This window comes from Littorina saxatilis, linkage group LG12 (assembly GCF_037325665.1).
Source record: "Littorina saxatilis isolate snail1 linkage group LG12, US_GU_Lsax_2.0, whole genome shotgun sequence".
In the NCBI taxonomy this organism is placed as follows: Eukaryota; Metazoa; Mollusca; class Gastropoda; order Littorinimorpha; family Littorinidae; genus Littorina; species Littorina saxatilis.
This window is the reverse complement of record NC_090256.1, coordinates 2304751-2315873: the sequence shown is the minus strand read 5'-3', so window position 1 is coordinate 2315873 and position 11123 is coordinate 2304751. Positions and strand designations below refer to the sequence as shown.

Here is an 11123-nt window from a genome sequence, read left to right as displayed (position 1 = left end):
CTGCATAATTATGACATATCAATAGGATAGAAATGACGCACTTGTATATATAAATATATATACATTTAATGCTAAAATGAAGTTTGTTTACGAAATAGTGCAAGATTGAGAACTTGATGTAATATCAGTCACACACTGAGTCACGGTTTATTGGTAGACCCACTGAGTCACCGTTGTGTGTGTCAGCCTGTGTGTGTTTGGTGTGTGTGTGTGTGTGTGTGTGTGTGTGTGTGTGTGTGTGTGGTGTGTGTGTGTGTGTGTGTGTGTGTGTGTTTGGTGTGTGTGTGTGTGTGTGTTTGGTGTGTGTGTGTGTGTGTTTGGTGTGTGTGTGTGTGTGTGTGTGTGTGTTTGGTGTGTGTGTGTCAGTGTGTGTGTGTGTGTGTTTGGTGTGTGTGTGTGTGTGTGTGTTTGGTGTGTGTGTCCCTGTGTGTGTGTGTGTGTGTGTGTGTGTGTGTGTGTGTGTGTGTGTGTGTGTGTGAAATCCAGTCGATGGTCTTCAAGCAAAATGACCTGCACGTGGAGACGTGACCAATTCGTTAAAGATTGTACTAGTTTGTGGTAAGAAGATATGAACCCAAGCAGGAAGGTGTGTCCCTTGGCAGTACGACTGCCATTGGTACGCGAAGGTATGCGCAGGTAACAGCCACATATTTCTTAATTAATTTGTAATACTTTGCCAAAATCCTGATATTTTTAATACTCCGTGGTCGATAAGACAAACAAATATCTAGCCACACCACATTGAGCGAAATATGGGTACATGCCTTGAGTGCAAAAAGGGCACCTGCAGGCTGCAGGCCGCGAAGTCTTGTTCGGGGAAATACACGTCCTGCGTTTTTCACACACCCAGGGCCGGACTAGGCTAAGAGGAGGGGGGGGGGGGGGGGGTTGCCAGTGGTGGTCCAGGGGGATATGTTCTCCCTGGCGGGGTCAAGGGGCAAAACTTGACTAAATGTAAAAATGAGTGTGTATATATTATATATATATATATATACGACTAGTGTCTGTGTGTCTGTCTGTGTATCTGTCTGTGTGTCTGTGTGTCTGTGTGTCTGTGCGCGATGCACGGCCAAAGTTCTCGATGGATCTGCTTCAAATTTGGTGGGCATATTCAAGTAGACCCGGGACACGACACAACCTGGTCGATATTTCAACACGTGCTCTCAGCGCGCAGCGCGGAACCGATTTTGGTTCCACCTCAGCTATTTTGGTTCCACCTCAGCTTACCCGGGCCCCCATACCGACACACCATAGCCGCTACACCACATCACAACGCCAAAGTTCTCGGTGGATCTTTTTCAAATTTGGACACCGTATTCAGCTACACCCCGGACACAATATCATCGATGAGATATTTCAACACGTGCTCTCAGCGCGCAGCGCTGAACTCATTTTCGTTTTTGTGTTCATTTCACCATTATAAGTAACTCTTCCTTATCTTCTCCAGTGTTTGGCGTTTATCTCCCTTCCTTCGTGTGGCTTTCCCGTTCAGTTGTAAGTTACTACACTGCGCTGTCCACTGCGCTGAGCGTCTTCGGATATTCCCGGCGTTCTGTTACTGTTACCTATTTTTAGAAGGTCAACGCAGTGTACAGAACGTAAATTGGACCCGTAAATTATCCTCACTGTAAAAGTGCAAAGGTCGAATCAATTTATAGCCACGCGAAAAATACACTGTCATCTATCTCTCTATAGATACGGCTTCTCTGTGTTTGTGTGTGTGTGTGTGTGAGTGTGTGTGTCTCTATGTAAGCAACACCTGTGCATTCTTCAGTTCTGTTTGTGATGTGGTCTGGCGGCTTTTGTGTAATTTTATGTACTGGCCTTCCTTTGAGAAGCCATAACTTGCTCAGTCCTGTTTGAGTGGAGTTCGCCTCCAAAGGTGATTAACACGGTTACATTCGTCGACAAGGATGGGACTCGATATGGTCAGGAATGGCATTATGGCCACTGAATCATTTTCGTGCTGTTCCCATTCCACGAATCTGGGAGGGACCTAAGCTTGGCGGGTCCATAGTTCGGCGTACGGCTCTAAGTACTTCTTCCCGGCGAAGCCGTCTACCCGGCGAAGCGGGTATTCATTCTAGTATATATATATATATATATATATATATATTGCAGGCAGATATGATATACTACCTCTACTACTACTCATAATGATAATAATGATGATAAGAATAATAATAATGATAGTAATGAAAGGGGTATTTTTATGGCGCAAATCCTATATTACTTCCAAGTTCCAAATAATATTCTACTTCAAATAATGATCCCATGAGGTTTACTCTGTTAATTTATTTTGTCAAGCAGGAGGATGAAGAAAGGTGGAAGTCAGTCTGGGTGGAATGGCAGCAAGCATCAAAGAGGAGGTTTGCCAGTCTGGCGTTCGCAGACGCTGCAGAATAAAGGGGGAGAAACTCTGTCAGGTGTGTGGCGACAAGGCACTTGCTCATCACTTTGGAGCTCTGGCGTGTGAGACCTGCAAGGCTTTTTTCCGCAGAAATGCTCTAAGACAAAATGTGAGTTACAGTGTAAGGAATGGGATTGTACATGTGTGAAAGAGAGAGGGAGAGAGAAATCGAGAGGGAGAGAACAACAACAATTCTTTATTTAACAAGGGTAATAGAGTAAGCTGTCATCTGCTGTTATACATCTAAAATGGCTAAAGAATAAACAAGTAAAGAAAACTAATGCTACACGTTTATAAATAAAAAACGCTGGCGCTGGACCCGAGTACTCTTCAGACTGGCCCCAGTATGAAAGTTTTTGTCTTGTGCACGTGGATTTAAAAAATAAATAAAATAATTTGTTTTTATTTATTTTACACAATTAAAAAAATTATTAGAGTAAAATAAAACATTAAAACGTTCATAATAAACAAAAGTAAACAAGAATTTTAAAAAAAATTAAAAAATAGACCGCCCATGCCGGGAATCGAACCCGGATCACTTTGGCACAGTATGAAAGTTTTTGTCTTGTGCACGTGGATTAAAGAAAAAAAAATTATTTATTTATTTTACACAATTAAAATTTTTTTTAGAGTAAAATAAAACATTAAAACGTTCATAATAAACAATAGTAAACAAGAATTTTAAAAAAATAAAATAAAATAGACCGCCCATGCCGGGAATCGAACCCGGATCCCTTTGGCTACCATTGCCACCACCTTGAATCACTGTGTGTCCCTGTCGCTCTCTCTCGTGCTCTCTGTCTCTTTTTCAGTCTCACCGAGACCAAACACTGCATTGTAGTTTCTTCGCCGAGACCAAATCCCCACCCGCTGGCTGGCTTGCAAATCGTCTCGCATGCGATACGCATGCTTTTCTCGTGTTCGGCTGTTCTTTTTGCCGAACAGCCTCCCACCGCCAAACCTCCCCCCCCCCCCCCGTTAAGAATTGTTTTTGTGATTTATTTGGCATTTAGGTCCCAGGTAACATTATGAAGTTTTAATACGATCAATCGGACCTATTATCAAGTTAGTGTATCAACTTTTGAACGAACTGCGCCCAGTAGTTTCCCAGCAATAAGCTGTTAAGTCGAGACAGACAGACAGATACACAGACACACAATAAAAAACGCTGGCGCTGGACCCAAGTACTCTTCAGAATGGCTCGCTCCCCCAGTATGAAAGTTTTTGTCTTGTGCACGTGGATTTAAATTTAAAAAAAAAATTTATTAGAGTAAAATAAAACATTAAAACGTTCATAATAAACAATAGCAAACAAGAATTATTAAAAAAAAAGAAAGAAATAAAATTAGACCGCCCATGCCGGGAATCGAACCCGGATCACTTTGGCCATAGTCGGACGCGCTTTCCATCAAGCCACCAACTCTGACATTCGCCAGTGAACTCAAATGCCTATAGTCCTCGCGCAGTGGTACACGCACGCAAAGCACGCACGCACGCAAAGCCTGGTGTCGCTGGCTGGCTGGGCGGTTTATCAGCCGAACGGCTGTTCTATCCCACCGCGAATCGCGCCCACCGTTAAGAGTCGTTTTTGTGGATTATTTGGCATTTAGGTCCCAGGTAACATTATGAAGTTTTATTACGATCAATCGGACCTATTATCAAGTTAGTGTATCAACTTTTGAACGAACTGCGCCCAGTAGTTTCCCAGCAATAAGCTGTTAAGTCGAGACAGACACACAGACACACAATTAAAGTCTGCTGGACCCTAGTACTGCGTACTCGGGGATTAAAGTCTGTCGGACCCTAGTACTGCCTACTTGGGGATAAAATGAAGTAAGAACATATAGCATAAATGTACATACAATACACTGCTAAAATGAAATGATGTGAGTTCATTTGACGTAAGTAAAGCATTATAGAGTAGATTGCATTGACACAACAAAGCTGTAAGCACCATGCCCATTGATATGTACACAACATTCGAAAAAATCCGTAAACAAGTCGCGTAAGGCGAAATAACAACATTTAGTCAAGCTGTCGAACTCACAGAATGAAACTAAACGCACTGCTTTTTTCACCAAGACCACATACTCGTAGTTTCGTCAGTCCACCGCTCGTGGCAAAGGCAGTGAAATCGACAAGCCATGCAGAATAGTGCGGTAGTGGTCGCGCTGAGCAGGATAACACGCTTTTCTGTATGTCTATTCTTTTTAGCTTACTGAGTTTGTTTTTAATCCAAACATATCATATCCTATATGTCTTTGAACTCAGGGACCGACAAGGAATCAGATGAAATTGTTTTTAAATCGATTTCGGAAAATTAATTTTAATCATAATTTTCATATTTTTAATTTTCAGAGCTTGTTTGTAATCCAAATTTAACATATGTTTATGTTTTTGGAATCAGAAAATGACGAAGAATAAGATGAAATTATTTTTGGATCGTTTAATAAAAAAATAATTTTAATTACAAGTTTCCGATTTTTAATGACCAAACTCATTAATTAGTTTTTAAGCCACCAAGCTGAAATGCAATACCAAAGTCCGGCCTTCGTCGAAGATTGCTTTGCCAAAATTTCAATCAATTTGATTGAAAAATGAGGGTGTGACAGTGCCGCCTCAACTTTTACAAAAAGCCGGATATGACGTCATCAAAGGTATTTATCGAAAAAAAGAAAAAAACATCCGGGGATATCATTCCCAGAAACTCTAATGTCAAATTTCATAAAGATCGGTCCAGTAGTTTAGTCTGAATCGCTCTACACACACACACACGCACAGACAGACACACACACACACACACAAACACACACACACACAAACACACACACACACACACACACACACACATATACATACATACACCACGACCCTCGTCTCGATTCCCCCTCAATGTTAAAACATTTAGTGAAAACTGGACTAAATGTAAAAAAAGAATATGTGACAGGGTCACCAGTGATGGCGCTAGTATTTTTTCAAACCGGTACGCAAACTTTAATGATGCAAACAGTCCAGAAAAAAACGGTAGGCAGGTCGTTGGAACCAGTACAGTAAGAGTCCAACTCAGAGTACTGATTTTATTTTTTAACCAGCGAAAAAAAACCCGGTAGTTCTAAAAATCAATCTCGTCGGTCATACCGGCAGCCAATTTTGTTCCGGTATTTTCTCGTTTCAACCGGTAAAATACCGGTAATTAGCGGTTAACGCCAATACTGGGTCACCAGTCACCAATTATAGAGTAAAGTTTTTGTCATTGTCCAGTCTAGTGTTTATGGTTGCCGATCGCTTTATGTTTTGTGTAATGCCATTATCTGTTCTAAGTTAAATTTAGAGATGCACATGCCCAGTCACCGGTAGATCCTAAGCGCGCTTAGCCGTCTGTGTCCATCAGTGTTCTGACTAGTCTTTGATCCTTTGAACTTAAGCCGCTCTCCTAGGAAGAGACGGGTACCCGTACGTGGTCAGGTGCGTAACTTTTATGGCCAAACCGGGAGTAGCTTCCCAGAGGATGCTCTAGCCTTGTCTTCGGACGCGCCCCGATCAAAGCCTCGTTAAGAGGGTGTTAATTCCTTTGTCGGATCGGGTGGATCGCTGGCAGGTGGTCAGTTGTTTACCCCCCCCACCCTTTGTGTTCCTCCCCCTTCCTCTTGTCTTACGTTTAACCAATGAAACACGGAACCTGCTTAGAGTGTCGTGGATACGGGTGGTTACTAAGATGTTGATTGGATGTTTGTGACTCTCGCAAAAGTTTGATTATGTATGTACATGCTAGGTGTGAAAGAGAACTTTGGAGAGGCGCGAGAGAGAGGACGTGTGTTGTTGTGAGATCCACTAACTCAGGAGATGTAGTCAACTTTGTATTGTGGCGTGTAGCCACCGGCTTCGGTCGGTAGGCGAAGATGAGGAGAGAAGAAGATGCTAAACACAGGAATAAAGTTTGCCATGCCAGTATCCTGCTGTTGTCATGTATGTCATCTGTTGAGTACGTGAGTGAAAGTCCAGAGAGAGTCCGTAACACATCATCATCAAGAAGCAAAACATCAGTTTCCCGAGCTCCTCACAAATACAAAAATACATTGTTAAGAGAGAGAGAGATATCAAATCAAATCACATTTTACCACAGTCACTTCGTTGTTTAGAAATCAAATTTTATTTTTCGAGGGTTGTGGCATAAGCAATATAACGAGCTTTTTTTCAACCAGCCCTCGCCCAGAGAGGGGACTAATCTAATCACACATTTACACGGATATTCACGTAGAAAAAAAGGTAGAGAAAAACAACAACATTATAATATGAATATTTACATATTACATATTATACACAAATATATGTAACGGTGAAAACAATGCTGAATACACATGCATGAGTAAATGTGTTATTAAAGCTTTGAGTGTTTTTGTGTGGATATAATGAACACTGATGCTCTGGACAAATGAAAATATAACTAAACGAAGTCTTCCAGCCCTGTGATTTTTCGTAATTTAACATTAAATACAGTGAAAGGTGTTTTTTTTTTTTAAAGTATTGAGACTCATTGGGACTCTCACAAATTCCGGGAGAGAATTCCACAGGACGCTACCAGAATAGGCTAAGCTTGACTTGAAGAGATCTATCCTTGGAATTGGGACGTTAAACTTTCGGTTTGGTTTGACTTTAAAGTTTGCAACGAAAGTTCGTGGTGCACGGCCGGAAAGTATTTTGTGAAGGAGCACGCCTTCATTTAATTTAAATCTTTCTTTTAATGGGAGAATCTTAAGTTTCTTATAATCATCAAATACAAGACTGGATTGTTTCAGTAAAATTAGTTTTAGAAACACTCTTTAGAAGAGAGAGAGAGAGAGAGAGAGAGAGAGAGAGAGAGAGAGAGAGCGAGAGAAAGAGAGAGAGTGTGTGTGTGTGTGTGTGTGTGTGTGTGTGTGTGTGTGTGTGTGTGTGCGTGCATGTGTGAGTGAGTGTGATCTTAGGGATGAACAGTTTATACTGTACATACAGACCATACCTTTGAAGTGTTATTATGTATGACTTTTTGCACCTTGATTATGGAAAACTAAATCTTTATCTTGCTCTATTATTTTTTCTCAAAAAGAAATATCATGCTTTGAGTTTTTATTATTAGCGACGAATTGTCAGCCTTTCTTCTTCTTTGCCTCACATTTACTGATTTAATTATTGACTTATTTTTTTAATTTAATGTTTCTGACAGGAAGTCAAGACATGCAGTGAAGGGAGAAACTGCCTGATTGACAAAAACAGCCGTCGTGTGTGTCCTTGGTGTCGCATGCAAAAGTGCTTGGATGTGGGAATGAAAGCTGAACTCATTTTTGGTAAGAGTTGGTTCATCATCTTAGTTAAAATTAGGGTACAACCCCTTTGAAGACTTGCATGGATTGGGGAACATTAGGTCTGAAATCGGAGTCCTAACATATGGAGGTACAGACTAGCAGAACATCTGAAAACTAGGGTCTTGAAAAGAGGGTTATTTGAAAATGATGGTCTTAAAAGGGGGGGGGGGGGGGGGGGATTCGATCGCTGTGGTACCTGTCATGCAGTATGACTGTTTTTTAACTGAAGCCAAATTAGTGTCCCATCGCTGAAGACATGGATCTTAACTTCCATGACAGGAATGCTTAAAAGGCAGACAGACAGACAAAGGTTGAGACATTGCCTGAAGTTAATGGGGTCTCACATTACAGATACCTTGGTGAAACAATTATCTGCATGGGTATTTCAATTATTTTTAAATTAAATTTTTTTTGGTTTTTGTTAAGGAGCAGATCAAAACGCAAACCAAACAATCCACCTGTTTCCAGTCATATGGAGAAATATGGATGCACATTGAAATTAATTACCCTTTAGCTTTCTGTGCGCATTTTTAATGGCAAGGTAATGTAGTAGTTCCCCTTGCCACAGCAACTCTGCAGTGGTTGTCTGCCTTAGAGTGCTGAGTGTGGAGCACCTTTGAATATTCAAAAGGAGGAAATGACAGCCTGGCCTGACTGCTGTGTCTTCCTGTTCTGCTCTATGTTACACGACACTTGAGATTGCCACAAGTTCTCAAACGTCGTATAGTTGTGTTCTTTTATTCTACGTCGCCCGTCTTCGCAGCAGCAGAAAACAACTCGTCAAATTGAGTTCGAGGATTTATTCAGCATTCAATACATACAACTGCACATCGTAGCAGAACTCAAATAGAAGCTTTTTTAACATTCAAATCGCGCTGGCATATATAGTAAATACTCAATCTCGAGAATATTCCAGACCGAACACGATACAACTACATTATACGAGCCGTGCATGGACTAAACTAGCGACATTCTCTCTGACTTACATCAAAAGCGCCGACACACTTAATCCGAACGAACGCCACGAACTCACGACTAAAACAGCATGGTAAACAACTTGTTTTGACAGGACTAGAAAGTTCACCTGCATTCTCGTCCAAGCATAAATATTGTGTTTACAAAACATAATATCGGTACTTTCCCACAAAGTACAAATAAGTCAACTACATGCAACACACAAAACCGAACCAAAGCTCAGCAACGACAGCGTTTCCTAACACTCTAGCTAACTTGGCAAATCAGGTTTATGAAGGGCCTAATTAATTTAGCCCAAACTCACCCCTGACTGATCTGACAGTCTTTGCTTCAAATGTGACTAGAGGGCGTTTGGGCACCCAGTATCACACTCAATTGCATGCTCACTTATTAAGAGTACTGCTTGTAACAAGTGACACTGATAGTCTGTTTTTACATTTAGTCAAGTCTTGACTAAATGTTTTAACATAGACGGGGAATCGAGACGAAGGTCATAGTGTGTGTATGTGTGTGTGTGTGTGTGTGTTTGTTTGTTTGTTTGCTTAACGCCCAGTCCACCACGAAGGGTGATATCAGGGCGGTGCTGCTTTGACATTAAACGTGCGCCACACACAAGACAGAAGTCGCAGCACAGGCTTCATGTCTCACCCAGTCACATTTAATTATTCTGACACCGGACCAACCAGTGTGTGTGTGTGTATGTGATTTTGGTAAAGCAATCTTGGACGAAGTCCGGACTATGGTTTTGCATTTCAGCTCAGAATCTTACAAATTAATTAATTAGTTTTCTCGTTAAAGTTGTCATTAAAATCGAACTTTCAGTAACAGATTAAACGAGGACTGCATTGTATTCCCCATCTTCTCCTGAATTCAAAAATATATATACATATATATATGTCATGTTCACTGTAACAATGTGCTCAGAATTACAGAAAATAGGTTCAGTAAGTACTACATGTATACCAGGGGCGGATCCAGGGGGGGTTTCCGGGGTTTCTGGACCCCCCCCCCCCCCCTAGCCTAAATTTGGTTTGGTTTAAAGTGAGAAAAAACCCAGAAAAAAACACATTTGAAAATCAAGAAAATCTGATGGTTCAGATTGCACCAGATTGCTCCATTTTCCTTGATTTTTATCAAATTTTCCGGGGGGGCATGCCCCCGGACCCCTCTAAGAGCCGGCCCTTGTCTTCTTAGTGACGGTTTTGGAAAGCAGTTGGGTAATTTGCTGGCTCAGGTACCACCAGATCGGTCAATAGTCCTTGTTTTGATCCAAATTTGTCTTCTTAAATTTACTTTTTGGAATGTGTATGAGGGGAAGTTTGTTGGCTCAGATTGCACCAAATTGCTCCATGTCAGTTCCTTGTTTTTATCAACATTTTCGTGAGAGGGGGTGGGGCATGCCCCCTGACCCCCCTAAGAGGTTCGAACGCTTCGCACATGTGATCCGCCCCTGTATACGGTCGCATGCTTCGCGGAGACCAGCGTGATCCGTCTCGGTATTGTTAGCTGAGACTACCTAAATGTATCTCGTAGTCTTGGCGATGACTGGTTTGTGGTGTTGATCTTTTAGTTTGATACCGATTGACTAAATCAAATGTTTTTTCATCGCTTCACACGACTTGTTTTTTTGTGTGGATATCTTGACAGGTGTCGACCAGAAGAAAAAGCTGAAAGAGAAAGTGAAGAGAAACAAAATGCAGAGCAAGCACTGTTCTTCATTTGCTGCAACAGAACTTCCCCGGGAACACGCCTCTCCACCCTTTGTGTCATCTTCAGCAGTTCCCATGATGGTATCACAGATGGTAACAGACGTTTGCGCACAGGCTGGAACAAGTAGCTGCTCTGCTCCTTATAAGGTAGACGGCAGTGTGTCTCAGGCTGGAACAAGTAGCTGCTCTGCTCCTTATAAGGTAGACGGCAGTGTGTCTCAGGCTGGAACAAGTAGCTGCTCTGCTCCTTATAAGGTAGACGGCAGTGTGTCTCAGGAGCGTTCTGCCGTCAGTGAGAGTGTTCTGGTGGAAGGAGTCAGCAGTAGTCTTGCACAAGGGAACCTGCCAAATCTGGAACACATGGTGTTGAATGCTTCAAGTGCGGCATGTCAGTCGAAAGAGTCATTGGAACCTCTTGAAGGATGTTGTTTGGGAGGAATGACCAAGGATCCAAAGGCACAGTCATGTTCACAGGCAAATACTTCGGACAGCCCTCCCTCAATTCCTTCCTCTGAAAATGGACCAGTTGTTGTGGAGCAAAAGAAAGGGTCCTTGACTGACCTTCGAACTTTGACCCGTGACCAGCTGCCATCAGACCCTCATATGTACTGGCGCCTGTCAGAAGAGGAACGAATGTTGCTCACTCTCATGTCTGCAGCGTACGAAGACACCATTTTGGTTTCCCTT

The 11123-nt window shown here is 42.0% G+C and overlaps 1 protein-coding gene across 4 annotated transcripts in view; it reads left to right on the top strand.

The window, feature by feature from the left end:
* Positions 1-562: 562 nt before the first annotated feature.
* LOC138981040 (vitamin D3 receptor B-like) overlaps positions 563-11123 on the top strand; it is a 12589-nt gene continuing 2028 nt past the window's right edge. Inside the window, exons 1-5 of one of the 4 annotated variants that reach the window (XM_070353842.1) lie at positions 563-636; positions 2308-2519; positions 7614-7734; positions 10375-10583; positions 10692-11123. The exon at positions 10692-11123 is cut by the window's right edge and continues 2028 nt beyond it. In XM_070353842.1, coding sequence (XP_070209943.1) covers positions 2346-2519; positions 7614-7734; positions 10375-10583; positions 10692-11123 — 936 coding nt within the window. In that variant the 5' untranslated portion in view covers positions 563-636; positions 2308-2345. Of the gene's footprint in view, positions 637-2307; positions 2520-7613; positions 7735-10374 lie in introns of all 4 variants that reach the window. The other 3 variants (XM_070353839.1, XM_070353840.1, XM_070353841.1) reach the window with 3 other exon arrangements.